The 15,549-nt window shown below is 44.1% G+C and overlaps 6 protein-coding genes across 7 annotated transcripts; 2 read left to right on the top strand and 4 right to left on the bottom strand.

The window, feature by feature from the left end:
- The first annotated feature begins 102 nt into the window (after positions 1–102).
- On the top strand, positions 103–2,207 carry LOC125762911 (phenylalanine--tRNA ligase beta subunit). The gene is made up of 3 exons (XM_049425538.1): positions 103–304; positions 392–605; positions 673–2,207. Exons 1-3 carry the CDS (start codon positions 247–249, stop codon positions 2,171–2,173), a joined length of 1,773 nt encoding a protein of 590 aa, XP_049281495.1. The 5' UTR covers positions 103–246; the 3' UTR covers positions 2,174–2,207.
- A 1-nt stretch (position 2,208) lies between these two features.
- LOC125762922 (uncharacterized) lies at positions 2,209–2,863 on the bottom strand. Its single transcript, XM_049425552.1, has 2 exons — positions 2,609–2,863; positions 2,209–2,541 (listed from the first exon to the last, which is right to left on the bottom strand). Exons 1-2 carry the CDS (start codon positions 2,760–2,762, stop codon positions 2,267–2,269), a joined length of 429 nt encoding a protein of 142 aa, XP_049281509.1. The 5' UTR covers positions 2,763–2,863; the 3' UTR covers positions 2,209–2,266.
- Positions 2,864–2,992: 129 nt separating this feature from the next.
- Positions 2,993–4,605, bottom strand: LOC125762919 (omega-amidase NIT2-like). 2 transcript variants are annotated; one of them, XM_049425547.1, is made up of 3 exons: positions 4,275–4,605; positions 3,975–4,019; positions 2,993–3,911 (listed from the first exon to the last, which is right to left on the bottom strand). In XM_049425547.1, the coding sequence occupies exons 2-3, from the start codon at positions 3,991–3,993 to the stop codon at positions 3,073–3,075; spliced, it is 858 nt and encodes a 285-aa protein (XP_049281504.1). In that variant the 5' UTR covers positions 3,994–4,019; positions 4,275–4,605; the 3' UTR covers positions 2,993–3,072. The 2 variants fall into 2 exon arrangements, with proteins under 2 accessions (XP_049281504.1, XP_049281503.1); XM_049425546.1 differs by having other exon boundaries at positions 3,975–4,031; positions 4,275–4,601.
- A 708-nt stretch (positions 4,606–5,313) lies between these two features.
- Positions 5,314–6,754, bottom strand: LOC125762920 (omega-amidase NIT2-like). The gene is made up of 2 exons (XM_049425549.1): positions 6,124–6,754; positions 5,314–6,048 (listed from the first exon to the last, which is right to left on the bottom strand). Exons 1-2 carry the CDS (start codon positions 6,460–6,462, stop codon positions 5,551–5,553), a joined length of 837 nt encoding a protein of 278 aa, XP_049281506.1. The 5' UTR covers positions 6,463–6,754; the 3' UTR covers positions 5,314–5,550.
- A 932-nt stretch (positions 6,755–7,686) lies between these two features.
- Positions 7,687–8,870, top strand: LOC125774896 (omega-amidase NIT2-like; the record flags this gene model as incomplete). Its single annotated transcript, XM_049445263.1, has 1 exon — positions 7,687–8,870. A coding segment is annotated over one exon (1,092 nt), but the record flags the coding sequence as incomplete, so codon positions are not given.
- Positions 8,871–9,108: 238 nt separating this feature from the next.
- LOC125762918 (phytanoyl-CoA dioxygenase domain-containing protein 1) lies at positions 9,109–14,724 on the bottom strand. Its single transcript, XM_049425545.1, has 3 exons — positions 14,394–14,724; positions 10,797–11,353; positions 9,109–9,821 (listed from the first exon to the last, which is right to left on the bottom strand). The coding sequence occupies exons 1-3, from the start codon at positions 14,415–14,417 to the stop codon at positions 9,539–9,541; spliced, it is 864 nt and encodes a 287-aa protein (XP_049281502.1). The 5' UTR covers positions 14,418–14,724; the 3' UTR covers positions 9,109–9,538.
- Between the last annotated feature and the right edge of the window lie 825 nt (positions 14,725–15,549).

Here is a 15,549-nt window from a genome sequence, read left to right as displayed (position 1 = left end):
AAAAGACTATCTTAAACAACTTAAAAACACCTACAATATTTTCACACGGGCTTCAACACGAAAATCATCTATGGGCTATCAATGTAACTGAACTGTGGCTTTTTGACGTCAAACGCAGTTTGACACAAAAAATAAAAGTTCTTTCGGTGTGTTGGCAACAACAAATATCCTTTGGTGCAGATAACTTGCCGTGCTGTAAATTTCAAAAAAACCTACAGTTCAGCGATCGATATTTCTTAACTAAAAATGCCGACCATCGGAGTGAAACGTGACTTACTGTTTAAGGCTCTTGGTAAAACTTACAGTTAGTATCCGACATTTGTGTAATCGAGAGGAAGGTTATGTGTCTTGTAACACTCGCACCGGATGCCGGTTCATGTATAATTTGCAGCTGATGATGAATTCCAAAAACTGTGCTTCGAGTTTGGCCTGGAACTGGACGAGATCACTACGGAAAAGCAGATGATTACCAAGGAACAGGGGCAGGTGGAAGCCGCAAAGGATGCATCGGAAGAAATAATCTACCGCATTGACATTCCGGCCAATCGGTACGATCTGCTCTGTCTGGAAGGGCTGGTAATGGGGTTACAGGTGTTCCTTGGAAAGTAAGTAAAACCTTTTCTACATAGAAGTGCAAGGAATAAATGTAATGTGTGCATCGTTTAATTTTAGGCTCAAGTTTCCCCGATTCACCAAGGTCGGACCAACCGGCAAGAGTTCGTCGTCGCAGAAGATGATCGTTACGAAATCTACTGCACTAATTCGTCCCTTCGCGGTAGCGGCCGTCTTGCGTGATATTACCTTCACGAAGGACTCGTACGACAGTTTCATCGATCTGCAGGATAAGCTACATCAAAACATATGCCGTAAGCGTGCACTGGTGGCCATCGGGACGCACGATCTGGATACACTGCAGGGCCCGTTCACGTACGATGCTAAGCCGCCAAAAGACATTAGTTTCGTGCCGCTGAACCAGGAAAAGGCGATGAATGCTGAAGAGCTGATGGAGTTCTACTCAACGCATGCCCAGCTGAAGGCATATCTTCCCATCATCCGTGACTCCCCGGTGTATCCGGTGATTTATGATGCGAACGGTGTGGTACTATCGTTGCCACCGATTATCAATGGCGATCATTCGAAGATTACGCTGCAGACGAAAAACGTCTTCATCGAGTGTACGGCAACGGATTTGACCAAGGCGCGGATCGTACTCGATACGCTTGTGTGCATGTTTTCCACGCATTGCGCGAAACAATTTACCGTCGAATACTGTGACGTAGTATCGGCAAGCGGCGAAACGAAACAATATCCGGATCTTGCCTTCCGGAAGGAAACGATTTCGGTAGCCAAGACGAACGCCTACATTGGACTGAACGAATCGGCAGAGAACATGACGAAGCTGCTAAACCGATTGCTTCCGACCAAGCAAACCGATCCGGACACGTTGGAAGTTGAAATTCCGCCCACCCGGCACGATATGCTGCACGTTTGTGACATTTACGAAGATGTGGCCATCGCCTATGGATATAATCGCATCCCGAAAACGTTACCGGCGAAGATGCACATTGCAAAGCAGTACCCGTTGAACAAACTGACCGAGCAGCTGCGGGAACAGATTGCCCAGGCCGGCTTCACGGAGGGATTAACGTTTACACTTTGCTCACGGGACGATATTGCGACCAAGATGAACGCAAGCATCGATCAAATCCCGGCAGTTCACATAGCCAATCCGAAGACGCTCGAGTTTCAGGTGGTCCGCACTACGCTAATACCGGGATTGCTGAAAACGCTCGCTGCCAATCGCAAAATGCCACTGCCACTGAAGCTGTTCGAGGTGTCCGATGTTGTGCTGGCGGATAGCAAATCGGAGGTTGGTGCCAAGAACGAACGTCGGGTGTGTGCGGTAAACTGTAACAAGACGGCCGGTTTCGAGGTGGTGCACGGGTTGTTGGACCGTGTGATGCAGCTGCTAGAGGTGCCGTGGGATAAGGCGACCGGATACTATTTGCAGGCATGCGATGATCCGGCCTACTTCCCGGGCCGTTGTGCTGCGGTGCTGTATAAGGGAACGGAAATCGGGCGTATCGGTGTGCTACATCCGACGGTACTGCAAGCGTTCGAAATCACCACACCGTGTTCCGTGGTCGAGTTCAATATGGAATATTTTGTCTAGGAAGAAGGTCATTTGCAGAAATAAAACACTTGGTGTACAGTGTCAGTTTGGTATGCTTCTCCTATAGTTTTCAGTGCTGTTTTCCAATACTGATCAAGAACCGTTTATTCTTATAATTCCATACACTGAGAGTGTGACGGAAAACTCTCTGAGTTCGCTTGTACTCGAAACCGTACCATACAATTGCTTTTTGCGATCCACACTATTACTTATGATAGCGGAACACCCGGGACCGGTACCATCGAGCTGGACGTAGCTAATTTCTTCGCTTTGTAGCGGACTAACGCGATAATCCAGCTCCATTTCGATTATTTGTTCCACATCCAAAGGTCCTTTCGAAATGGTTATGTTGTGCAGCAATCGTTCACCTGACAAACAGTGTCAGCAGCATTAGCGAACCATTTCGGCATGGAGGCTAATGGACAATCCACTTACCGGAAACTTGATCACCTATCTTCATGCTGCACCTTGCATTACAACCAATCATGACACTGCTAATTAGTAGTAAATTTACTAGAAACATGTGAATCTTCATTGTGTGGTTGGAGTTTGGTGACGTGTCTCGACGGAAGCAAACAAAACCTGGCATTGAATCTGCAACCACATAGCTTTCGACATGAGCATGATTGTTGTTGGTTAGCCCTTATCAGTAGATAGTGCTTTAAATAGTATCTATATGTGACTATTATTTATCTGCCTGCGATAACGTTCGTTATTGTCAATTGAATCAATATAGCTATGAAACGGAAAAGTAAGCCAACGACGGAACACGATTTACCGCAAGTTGACCGCAGCAACATAAACAACCATTATGCGATATAGCCATATAGCGTTTAGGTTTATTTTCAACAGTTTTTTTTACATAAAATGGCAAATATTCGGTACGCGTACTACATACGCTATTTTCCAAGTGGTTCCGTTTTATAGAGGTCCGTTCGGCGTTGGCTGAATATCGGAATCTGTGCCCGCACTTCATCCACCGTCTGGAGATTCACGTCCGTGATAACTGTTGCTTCGTCTTCGTTAGCTTCCACGATAACCTTTGCCCACGGATCGACCACCATCGAGTGGCCCCAGGCAACGTATCCAGCGGAAGGGTCGCGTGCCGGTGAAATGGTCGCCACGTACGACTGCGTATCGTTCGCACGGCCTCGGGCAAGCAACTCCCAATGCAACGGACCGGTCTTCATGTTGAATGCACCTGGGTAGATTAGCATATCGCACCCCTGATTGCGGTACAGTCGCGCTAGCTCATCGAACCGTATGTCGTAGCAAATGCCGATGCCAATTTTCGCACCCTCGATGGAAACCGTCGCTAGGTCGCTACCGCCCGTCAGGACGTCCGATTCACGGAACGTGATCCCGCCTGGTATGTTAATGTCGAAAAGATGGATTTTGCGGTACGTCGCCATAAGGGCACCGTCCGGTGACCATACGGTGCAGGTGTTGTACAGTTTGTTATCCGTTGTACACTTCTCCGGAATCGTTCCGCCGATAAGGTAAATGCCGAGCTCCTTCGCTATCGCTGCTAGGCTGCGGCTTGTTTCGCCGGTTGGGATTTCTTCTGCATATGCTGGAAAGTGTTGCGTTCCGTACGGTGAGTTGAAACATTCTGGCAGTGCTACCACACGGGCACCTTTGTCCACTGCGGCAAACCGTATTTTGGCCAAAGCGTTTTCGATGTTTTGTGCCTTGCTTGCACCTACTTTCAACTGTAGCAAGGCAATGCGAAATCCAGCTGTGAAGAAAGATCGCAAATTATATTCAAGTAAACTTTTCGTATTTACTTTTACTGGCTTACCGCGAGCCATCGTGGTCATCTGTTACCGTGAAAGTGGCAGCCAATCTGACACAGTTGCTTTTTTAGATAATAAATTAGATAATAAAAAAAGAATAGCTGTTTATGTTTGCTTCTTCCTTTTGATAATAGGGTCTTATCAGTGCGGGATTATGCAGCGACATAGCTCGATCTATTCACTTGGAATTTAAAAATACATATACTTATGAACACACTCTTTTATGCATCAATTTTTACATGAAAATCTTTCTTGTAATACAAACAGCTTTCTTGTTATAAATGTTTTACACAAATTACACAAACCTTCGAGATGTTACAATATTGATAATGTTTTCCGCTAACCGCGATCGCAAATATCAGACAGACTATCAAATGCTAGACACTTCCTGAACTATTGCTGTAGATTGATGAATTAAAACAATGGCGTTTTGAAACACAAATGTACTGAAAAAATCGTTGAACTACGATTAAATACAATTATCAGCTGTTTTTAAATCATCTGTGTTAAATAGTGGTTGTTGTTGTTGTAGATAATAACACACACCCGACGAACAAAATTTGACAACCGCCGTCAAGCGGCAACTGCGATCAGAACGAGTAATTAAAATGACAGTTGCATGGCGCCTGGTAATAGTATTTTTTCATTTTTTATTGGATGCGTTTGATTGTGTTATCTAGATGACGATATACTCATTCAACAATACAGACAATCATGAAAAAGATGATCATGTATAATGCTGGAGAACTTGTTTCAACTTTCAGGACATACGTCCATAGTTCCAGGTTTACATATCTAGAGGGTCCAGAGGTTTCCAGAGGTGATGTACCTCGCAAAAGAACAAGAAAAAGATAAAGAAAATGCATACTTCAAGGCCTTTGCCTGCCGTTTACCGACCGACTAGAGTAGAGTAGGTAAGACTTAAACAAATAATTTGGACTCTCCTATATATTCATATGCCAGTTTGAAGATGTCATATTATTGAACAACTTGTTTAATGTTTGTAAGTAAGTTGTGAAAATTCCCCCCTGCTGTCATGAAATTACAAATCCCGGTCCAAGAAAAATTAAGTAGACAATATAATTTGGGATTCATGTCGGCAAATGAAAAGAAGTTCTTTTGGTCGTTTTAACATCTTGATCTTGACCTTGAAGATTAAAATCTAAAACAAGACAAGACATTGTATGGTGAGTGAAATCTTAAAAAAATCATGTTTATTCATTTAAAATGATAATTACTATGGAAAATAATAATCAGATCGCCCGATAAGATCGTTGCATGTGTTCATGACTTCTGCACATAACGATCGTGAAACCATCACACCCATGATTTGTTGCAATTGAATTATTAGACTATTGCAAAAGAGTATGTTTTTATTCATTATCAGTAAACCGAAAAAAGTAGCTATGGTACCATACGAAAGATTGTTTAACATTTGATCTTCTAAAACCGAGCACACAGTATAGCAAAAAGATGATCACAACACAAGGCAAAATAAGGAACAAACACACGCGATCATCATCGCTGTCCATTGTACGGCATACGATTCGCAATCGCATACGATGATTGCGAAATTACGTTTCAGACAGTACAGTCAACCTTCAGCTCGTACAGATCCGTTCGCTTCTGATCGAACACCGGTATCCGCTTGCGAACGTCGGACAGCTCCTTGAGTATCAGATCCGCCACGACGATCTCCTGAAACTCGGTTGCTCGTTGGATGACGCGACCCCAAGGATCGACCACCAGCGAATGGCCGTACGGGATCAGCTTGGCGTGTGTGTCCCGCGCAGGTGAACAGAATGCGACAAACGTTTGGTTGTCCAGAGCACGTGCCTTGGCCAGTAGCTCCCAGTGTTGCTCTCCGGTCGGTACATCACACACTGCCGGATAGATTAGTAGATCGCAGCCCATCGTGCGATAGGCAGTGGCAAACTCGGCGAACCGCATATCCCAACAAATACCCAGCCCGATGCGCGTTTCTCCAACGGTAAACGTGGCATATTTGTCACCGGGCGTGAATAGCTTCGTTTCTGCTACCGTCGTTTTCCCGCTAAGGCTCGAATCACACAGATGCACCTGGAAACGAAAGAATATCAGTAGATCTTAGAACACAGCCAGCACAGTGGCAGATACTCGTGATTTTAGCTTTACCTTCCGATATTTTGCCACTAGATCACCTTCAGGGCCCCAGACGGTACAGGTGTTGTAGAGCCGTCCACTAAACGATTCGACGATCGAACCACCGACAACGTGCACACCGAAATCGCGGGCAGCATTCGACAGTGCCCGACAGGTTTCACCACTCGGGATCTCCTCAGCCACGTCCTGCAATGAATCGGCCGTGTACGGTGCGTTGAAACACTCCGGTAGCACGACCACATTTGCATCCTTTTCCTTCTTTGAGATGCGTATAAGATCGATGGCATTCTTAAGATTCTTCTCCTTCGAATCAACTACACGCAGCTGTATGAGAGCGATCTTGATCGTCATTTTGGTAACACGGACGGACGACAGTACACAACGAACAACGCTATTCCACAGGTTTCTAGGCCCGATTTTACCAAACACTGCACTTTACCGTTGCCGTTACTGCTTTGACTGCTACTCACGGTCAAGTGCGTTCCCGAACTACTGCTGCACCTTGCACGCTCGGAACACCATCTGCTCTGTGGACAGGGTTTCGATTGTACTGGTGCTGTACGCTATCAGCTTTCCTGTTTGACCCCCGGAAACCATACGGCGACCGGGTGACCGGTTACGGACTGAGATTTGTTTTGACGTTACGCACGATGACCGTACAGCTGTTTATTGCCGCGGTCTGTCGATAAGCAATGGAACGAGATGAGATGAACGTGAATGCGAGAAGGACTGGGGAGCGAAACGAAGAATAATGCGTGACAAAGACATGATCGATTACTGAGCGCATAAAATAATCGAATTGTTTTGGTGCCATCAATTCACACTAATGTAACCGATTAGGGCCGTTTTGCCGGTTTGGATTTGCTTTCTAAATTTGTTAGAAAAATAGTTTAAAACTAAAACTGATACCAGCACATCGAGTATTTTTCTGGACCATATGCATCGCACATGAGAATCGTAAAATATTTCACACAAGTTCAGTTAAAGTTGTGATTAAAATAACAGCAATCTTAAGCAAACTCATGATTGGCGTAATTAGAATAATTGACAAATTTCACCAATTTGCTTTATCACGAAAACTTCGCATTGGTAATAATCTATAACTACTAATCTACCCATCAATCACTTTACAACCCCACCAAGCCGATTCATCAATCGAATGTTTTACAATAACAAATCCAATCGTCAGCATGCACCAAACGATGAAATGTTTTAAAATAGGTGTTTCTATGTGTTTAGTGAAATATTAGAGTATTTTACATTAGATTTTACATCCCAAGTTCAACATACAGAGTTTGAGTGAGTGTTCAAATGCTGATCGTTTGCGATCTTTTGCAATTTAAACGTTTTGCGCCCGATAGGTAGGCTTGCATTTTGCATAGCGATGCAAGTTTTTTGATGCTTTGTGACAATTTAAATACTAAATATAAAGATTTTTCTTATAAGAATTTCTCTTGCCAATTAACTTCAGTAAAACATTTTGTTCTCGTTAAAATACATTTTTAACGAACGATTGCATTCAATCCCTTTCGTGAATTGAATGTGCTTCCTGGAATCGTGCATCACTCTTATCATAATGGGCTGCCCATTCAACCTTTGCCACCCGCGATTTGCAGCACATTTTGCTCTCGGTGGTGTGATGCTGTTAACACGTTAGCAAATTTATTGCATCCTTGCAACAAGATCGGTTCGATATCGATAAGCGATCGTCGTTGGAATGGTACAGTTTTGCCATGTTTATATAAAGCGCCTACCGGAGACAGTGAAACAGCAGTAGATCAGGAACTATCATTCCGGTGTTGCCGATCAGATCGGTTGGATCGTTACAAAAAAAAAATGTCTACGCTTCGTGTAGCTTTGGTGCAGTTGTACGGCCGTCCAACGAAGAAGGAGTGCATTGCGAATGCCATCGCGCAGATCCGGCTAGCAAAGGATCGAGGTGCCCAGTTGATCATCCTGCCGGAGTGCTTTAACTCACCGTACAGTACGGCCGAATTTGGACGGCATGCCGAGGAGATTCCACGGGGTGAAACGAGTCAGGCGTTGGCCAGGGTAGCTGCCGAGCTCGGTGTATATCTCGTCGGTGGTACATATCCGGAGCGTGACGGTACCAAGCTGTACAACACTTGCCCTGTGTTTGGTCCAAAGGGAGAACTGTTGTGCAAGTACCGGAAGATGCATCTCTTCGACATGAACATCCCTGGCCGGTGCACGTTCCAGGAATCGTCTGCCTTAGCCCCAGGTGATCGTTTCGCAACATTTACCATCGGGACACTGAAGATCGGTTTGGGCATTTGTTGGGACAAACGATTCCCCGAGTTGACGGCGTGCTATCGTGAGCTTGGCTGCGACATGATGATCTTCCCGTCTGCGTTCGATCCGTACACTGGACCACTGCACTGGGATTTGCTGGGGCGCGCCAGAGCCCTGGACAATCAGATGTTTGTGGCGCTTGTGTCACCGGCACGGGATCCAACGACCGACTATGTTGCGTACGGTTATTCGCTGCTCTGTGATCCTTGGGGCCGAGTGTTGTGCCGGGCAAAGGAAGATCAGGAGCTGCTAGTTACGGACATCAACCTTAAGTTGTGCGATGAGATTAAGCAGCAAATACCGATTCTACGCCAGAAGCGTACCGATGTTTACGAATTAAAGGCTAAGAAATGAGCAGTTTATTTAGGCCAGATGTTTTTTTCACCACTTAGCCTACTTAATGGGCAATAACAAGGTACTAAATAAATCTTAACAATCATACCTTACTACCATGAATTGCTAATCAACTCAACCGCACTATTGTCGGGTCGGTCTAAAAAAAATGGGAAAAGTGTTGCTATAAAGGCTTACTGTCCTGTGCCTTTCTTTCCACTACAACGACCACAGATCGCAACCCATTCGTGACCGATGGCATTGAAATAAAAAGGAGGAGGGAAAAGATCAGTGCCACCGACCCTCACAGGCAATGATGCAGAGAACGAACGGAAGGAAACACTATTCATGTAATTAGCAATTTAATAGTTGTTTTATTCACAATTTGCTACATAGCTTATACCGGCTGCAGCTGGCTTCGGGTCCGTTTGTGATCCAACTACCGCATTGGCGCATTGAGGCACCTTTTTTACGAGAAGGGGGAAAGAAACTGTGTGTATCAGAGGAGCACCGAATCGCCAACGCCGAAGTGTAAATAAACATCTATGGCACGGAGAGAGAGCAAAGGTTCGGTTGCGTTGCGATGATGGGTTACAAAAAAAAATATTTCACACACACTTCAAACAGTTGTACATGTTACAAGTAAATTACAGAGAGACACTTCGATTTACCATCATCGGTCGCTGCAAATGATGGGAAAGGGACATCTTACATCCTAAAACAATCGTCTGCCGATGGAATCGATCGTAACGCACTAGCATTGTGCGTTGTTTTGAAAGCCCTATTTACGTTCGTACAGCACCGGAAATGGACGATCCTCTGATGATTGGAGCCAGTTTTCTTTGGAATATACGCAGTCTTCGCTTTCGATCACGTGGAAGGTGTACGCGTGCCGGCTACGTTCCGATTTGTTCGCATCGCTCCGGTGCACCACCTGGCTGTGGATAAGGACGCATGAACCGGCCTTTACCGGTACGGCGACAAAGTTGGACTGCGGGTATAGCGGTGCCGGTCGATCGTAGATCAGCAGTTCGTCGGCACTTTTGTCCTGATTGCGGATCCATCTGTAAGAAACGAAAGAAAAGCAATGAGATCAAAGACTTTTCCAACAGTTTTAAGTTTAATGTGACTGGATGGTTGAGTATTGCAAAAACTTGTTTTGGTTACTAAATTAAGAATAGTTGTAAGAAGTTGAGATCTAAAGGAAGAAAAGAAGTAACTTCTAAAAGATTATTTTATATTTTTGCTAAATTGTAGTAATCTATTTAAGACAGCTCTACTCTGAACTCTGAAGCTCTACTACGACGAATGAATCTCTAATTTGTCGCTAAGATTTGTCGAATACTATGGACTAGAGATGGGAATAATAACTCGTTCAGGTGAGTTAACTCTGAGTGAGTGACTCACGTAAGTGAATAAATTCTATAACTGTCTATTCGAATAGTTATTTTTAAATATTAAATTGTTGACTCGTTAATGAGTGAGTCCAAGGTCACCACAAAGAGTCAAATGACACTTCTTCGAGTCAAAGAGTGATATGACTCGTGAATAAGTAAGTCAAAGATCACCACAAAGAATCATGACTCTATAAGAGTCAAATGACACTTTTACGAATCAAATGGCTCTTTCATGAGTGAATTGCCACTTTAATGTTTCAAAAAAAATATTTCAACTCTTTTTATTATAATTATAATAACTCTTTGTTGAGATTAGAATTAACTCACTCTCAAGAAAGATTGTATTCACTCATTCATTCTCACTCACTTTGCACATCGCTACTACTGGTATTTTACTTTTTATTTTACTATATCTGGGATTTCTGATCCATGAATTGTTTAAATTTCATTTATTTGGAAGGAATTTATATGAACTTTGGCCGAATCTTAATTCTGTCTGTGTTTATGAATTCTTGAAGATTTAAGTAACTTTTACTCATGTTTTGAACGACTGTACAATGAAGATTCATATTAAAGACTCTGCTCAATAGAAGCACATCACGACCCTCCCTCACGACTGCTCATGTTTGAACTATTACTCACCGCCGATGGACACCGCTTTTGTGGGAACCCTTGATGAAGTGCAGACACCCGTTCTGGAGTGTGGCATCCTCGAGCGGTATCCAGAAGCCGATCGTTGTGCTCGGTTCCGTGTACAGGTAGGTGGCATCCTGATGCGACTTAACCTCCCCACCAATGCCCGGGTTTTTGAAGATGTACATACTCTGCGCAACGGCCGGTCGTCGGAATCCAAGCTGCCAGCATACTTCCTTCACGCGGTTCGAAAACGTAACCTCTTCGAACGCGGGATGTTCCGTGTGCAGGGCATGTCCCACCTTGTTCAGTGCAATCGATGGATCGACCAGCAGCTCGCCGTTTTCTCCAACGGCACCTTCCTCGAAGAAGTATCGCACCTTGTCCGCACTGTCGAGAAAATACTGCTCGCGACTTTGGGCCGATTTGCCGTCCGCGTTTGCGCTGAACACTTTTCGCTCCTCTTTCGGTGCATCCTGGTGGAGGTTCTGGCCGATCTTTAACAGATCTTGTATCTCGTCCGGTGTCAGAAAGTCATCGATCACGGCGAACCCATCCTCACGAATCTGTAAGTGAAAAACACGAAAAAAAACGTCTGTTAGAAACGTTGGATAAGATCGTGCGGTGTCGTACAAACATTCCTCGGCGCATACCATCCGATTGGCGTCACGTGCGGCTCAAGTTCGATATTACTCATCGGTCGCGTGAGATAAAAGTGCGTCGTAGGTTACACGATAGACGCGGGTTGGGTAGTGTGACGCATTCACGGCTCCCTGGTTGTACCACCATTTGCCATCAGTCGATAAAAGTAATGCCAAACAAGCAAAACACAACCACACAACAGCATAGGGAAACCATTCATGCTACCGAGAAGGACGCGCTTTTTTTTCGTCTTCTTTTCGTGTTGAGTACGTGTAAATTCTGCTCCACCAACCAACAAAGACACTCGCGGTTGGGTTAAAAATAACAAAAATCCTCTTAGTTCACGATCACCAACTACAACAACGTACCACCACCCTCACTCGGAGAGGGACGCTGATTCGCATCGTCAATTTGGACGCAAAATGTCGGTGGTCGTATATGCGTGTGTTGGGATGGGATTTTTTTTTCGAGCGCGTCTGCTATATTTTCAAACCAAAGTAAAAGATCGTTTCGATGGTTTTCATTGCGCTTGTATATTTTTTTCGTTCATGAGAAGTGGAAGTTTCGGCACATTGCATCATTGCTTGCCGGTTGCATGACACAGACCGAGAACTGCATTCGGGTTGGAAGTCGGTCGGGTATGCGGATAATATTTGGTGTTATAATTAAAAACACTAGCACTCGAAATAAATTAAACACCAGAACGCAATGCGACAGGATGTTTGTTTGGTTTGCCTTATAAGTTCATGAGTAATAAGTTGTGCACGTTGGAATGTGATTGTTTTCGGTCGTACGAATGGTTAGTGATCGTACCGAATTGGATAATGTACACAGATGTAGCGACTCATTTCAGTGAAGACATTTGGTATGTCATGGTTCTGTAAATACTTTGATTATTCATTGCACTCGGCACACATCACCTTCTAAACAGTAGACTTTAAACTTTAACCAGAAATGTTAAATTTAAACCACTCAAAATTGCCTCAATATTTACGATGACCACTTATATGAATAAAATGTGTAAGATACGAATTTGAAAGTTATTCTTATCAAACTATGTTACTCAAAGAGATTCAGAAGAACTGCGATAAAATGTTTATCTTATCTAAGCTTTTCATCATGAGTTCCATGAAGGCAAACAAAAACAGAATTTTGAGCGATCATGAAAGAAGAAAGTAAAAATTTAATTTGTCATTCGTTGATCTTTTAGCAAAACTACTACGTGCAAGATGGAAATATTTGGAGCAGTAGTTGGCTGACACAGTAGAATAGATTGACTTAAAACACTTTACTCACATTGACACTGCGTGCGTCTGTCTGCCGTCTCAGACACGATCAATGATATTTCAAACGCCTAAAGTGAATAAGTGGACGAAAGAAGTATCTCTTCCCTTTGCTTTAAATGACGCCCATTCGTAATGCGGCAACAAATGAATCTTTGCCAAGATCAGCGTCGAACATGTGTGGCCGCATCAATCTGCCATTCGCAACCGTTAGTTTCGTTCGAATAAATAGAGTGAATCATGGACAAATCCTACTTCCCACACACGACTGACTAGCAAACCATGTTGTCTAACAAGATCCGTACCCCGATCGTACCCGCTATTGCGATCAACAACATTTCGGGGTGTGCGGGTGTACGCGCACACTACTGTATTGGTGCGGAATGTGAATGCGTGCGCATAAACCACCGCAGACGAAGGCGCAGGGTCCCATGCCAAGCGCGTGCAAGTGCGTGAAAATGCACACATATGGTGCGAAGGAAATATATTTTCACCTGCACGCTTCTCTTCACACCACAGCGATGGGCCGGGGACCGAGAAGGGGAAGATGGTGCTGCCGGACCATCTCATTGACTTATTCCGGTGCGGCCAATGGCCATTGATGATGGGCGCGTGTGTTAGTATATTTTTTATTACTATTGTTGAAATCCATCTGATCCATTTTCTTGACAGACCGCCGGAAAGATCTCTCGCAACAGTTGGCAGCAGTACGTGTATGTGTGCATTTTTTTGTTTGTTACTTTAACGTACCTGTCTCGTTTTTGGGAAAGCCACAACGGTTTAGTGCATTAAGACGGCCGCGAGCCGGTTGGCACAAGCGTCTCAAATGGCGGATGGCGAAAGCGCCGGAAACCGTTAGCAATACAGAGCGACAGGGACCTGGTGCGCTGGTAGGTGAGTTCATTAAAATTCAATTATTATTAACCCGTCAGCCGGCTGCGCCCCACAGGGGGGGAGGATCTAGCCGTTGAGGCAGGCCGCGGTTCAGTTGGTTTTTCCTTATACGGTCACACCCGGACCGAGGCGGCCCAGTGATTCGGTCATCCGAAAAAGGAAAACCACTTTGCCGCAATTTTGTTGCATGTCTTTTATGTGTTGCTTTCTCACACCGATTGACACACACGGGTGGATTGATTTACGAAGAACGAGATTTGGCAAGGATTATGTCACTGGAGGTCGGTCGGAAGTGAGACGTTCGAAGGTGGCGAAAAGTGAAATGACAACTCGCGACATCAAGTACCTAATTTTAGCACTTCCATTTAACGTACAGAAACGAGGGTTGAGAGCTGGGGAAGGTGTTTGGGGGCTTTTTTTCCACTTCGAGAAATATTTAGAAATAAACACCTTACGGACAGGGGTCAGTGAAACTGTCCAAACATCTTCCCATCCACGGTGCTTGATTTGTTTTGCAGGTATTGGAATGCAACAAATTGCTTAAAACATTCCACCGAAATATTCCAATTGGTTCGAGCAATACCTTCGTGCGGATTTTAAACTTTAATTCCTGCGCAATCAATTCTACCGTCCGCTAATGGTTTCCACGTTTCGGTCCCGGCCGGTGTTGTCCGTAAAATTGCACACGGTTTTCTAAATTTAGGTGCCTCAATGTTCATCGGATGAGAAGATCACGGAAAGGGAACACACGGCTAGCAGCCCGGACCAGACCGGTTGCAATGCTTACCTGATCGATCAGCAGATTCCTCATGATGGAATAATTTCTAGAAGCTGTTCGAAGTCACTGTTCCAAACAAGCTGGCTGATAGCCTGGACTGTTGACTCTCCGTAGAACAAATACGTCCGTACGATCAGTTTTTGCTGGACAAAAGTAGCTTATCTTATCTCAGTTCTTGCTGTTCGTCTACCACACTACCACACGCTTAACGCTTATCTATTGGTTGCGAGCGATAATCACAATGGCGTCGTACAGAGCGCCGGATCACTGTGATTCACGGATTTACGAACTTACTATGTTGGGCATTCGAACAAAACTACATCACGTCTCCGCTGGCTCGCATGGTTTTATGTTTGGCCACCATTCATGGACAAAGGGAGCAATTTTGACAAGTCTCTCTCAGTCTCTTGGTTTCTTTTCGCTTTGTTTACATTTTTGAATCACTCATGAGTGTGTTTGGTTCGGTATGTTATTTTCCTATAGTAGCATTACAATATTTAACGTTATATGTGGATTTTTATCTGCTTGTATGCTTTACAAAGTTTAACGAAAAATGACAAATATTTTAAATAAATAAAAAAGGCTTAGGAGACAAATTTTAAAAGCTTCTTTGAATAATATTATTGGATCTGAGAGATATATAATTCAATAAGGAATTTCATAAAACAAAGCAGAAGAGATAAAATACAAAAATATATAACGTTTGTGCGCTTTGCAAACCCTGCTCATTCTCTGATGCTGAGCTAAACCCTCTCGCGGGAGAGCATTGACTCATGAGATACTTTTTGTTTACGTTTCGCTGATCGCGATGTGCAGTACGATCGTTTTTGCACCCCGGCGCAGTATGATCAGCTCATCTGTCATGCGTAATTAAACATTCCACGCGATCTTCTGCAAACAAGTGAAATGGTGGTGCATTGGTGCATTTACATTGCTTCAAAATATGGGGGTGCGCGTGAAAAAATGTGCAATAAAGATGCAATTATTAAATGGGCGCGTTTTTTTCCTCCCGTGTTGCTCATATCATGAAGAACGCATCCGGCTTTGTTTTTCTGTGTATGATTTATGCAAAACCCCATATGCTAGAGACAATGTAGATTATTGTGTACGCAACAAGTGTTTTTGCTGCTGCTGCGGCTGTTTAACTCTCTGAGCAGATGCAGTG

The sequence above is a fragment of the Anopheles funestus genome, chromosome 2RL, assembly GCF_943734845.2.
Source record: "Anopheles funestus chromosome 2RL, idAnoFuneDA-416_04, whole genome shotgun sequence".
In the NCBI taxonomy this organism is placed as follows: domain Eukaryota; kingdom Metazoa; phylum Arthropoda; class Insecta; order Diptera; family Culicidae; genus Anopheles; species Anopheles funestus.
The sequence above is the reverse complement of the archived record's forward strand: the minus strand, read 5'-3'. Positions and strand labels throughout refer to the sequence as shown.

Bases quoted from the DNA above. Each gene is read 5' to 3' on its own strand.
- LOC125762911 (XM_049425538.1), top strand. From the start codon at position 247: ATGCCGACCATCGGAGTGAAACGTGACTTACTGTTTAAGGCTCTTGGT. The intron at 305-391 runs GTTAGTATCCGA...TATAATTTGCAG, and splicing joins GGCTCTTGGTAAAACTTACA to CTGATGATGAATTCCAAAAA. The intron at 606-672 runs GTAAGTAAAACC...GTTTAATTTTAG, and splicing joins TTACAGGTGTTCCTTGGAAA to GCTCAAGTTTCCCCGATTCA.
- LOC125762922 (XM_049425552.1), bottom strand. From the start codon at position 2,762: ATGCCAGGTTTTGTTTGCTTCCGTCGAGACACGTCACCAAACTCCAAC. The intron at 2,542-2,608 runs GTAAGTGGATTG...ACTGTTTGTCAG, and splicing joins GATAGGTGATCAAGTTTCCG to GTGAACGATTGCTGCACAAC.
- LOC125762920 (XM_049425549.1), bottom strand. From the start codon at position 6,462: ATGACGATCAAGATCGCTCTCATACAGCTGCGTGTAGTTGATTCGAAG. The intron at 6,049-6,123 runs GTAAAGCTAAAA...TTTCGTTTCCAG, and splicing joins TAGTGGCAAAATATCGGAAG to GTGCATCTGTGTGATTCGAG.
- LOC125762918 (XM_049425545.1), bottom strand. From the start codon at position 14,417: ATGAGGAATCTGCTGATCGATCAG. The intron at 11,354-14,393 runs GTAAGCATTGCA...TTTCACTTACAG, and splicing joins GGAATCTGCTGATCGATCAG to ATTCGTGAGGATGGGTTCGC. The intron at 9,822-10,796 runs GTGAGTAATAGT...CGTTTCTTACAG, and splicing joins AAAAGCGGTGTCCATCGGCG to ATGGATCCGCAATCAGGACA.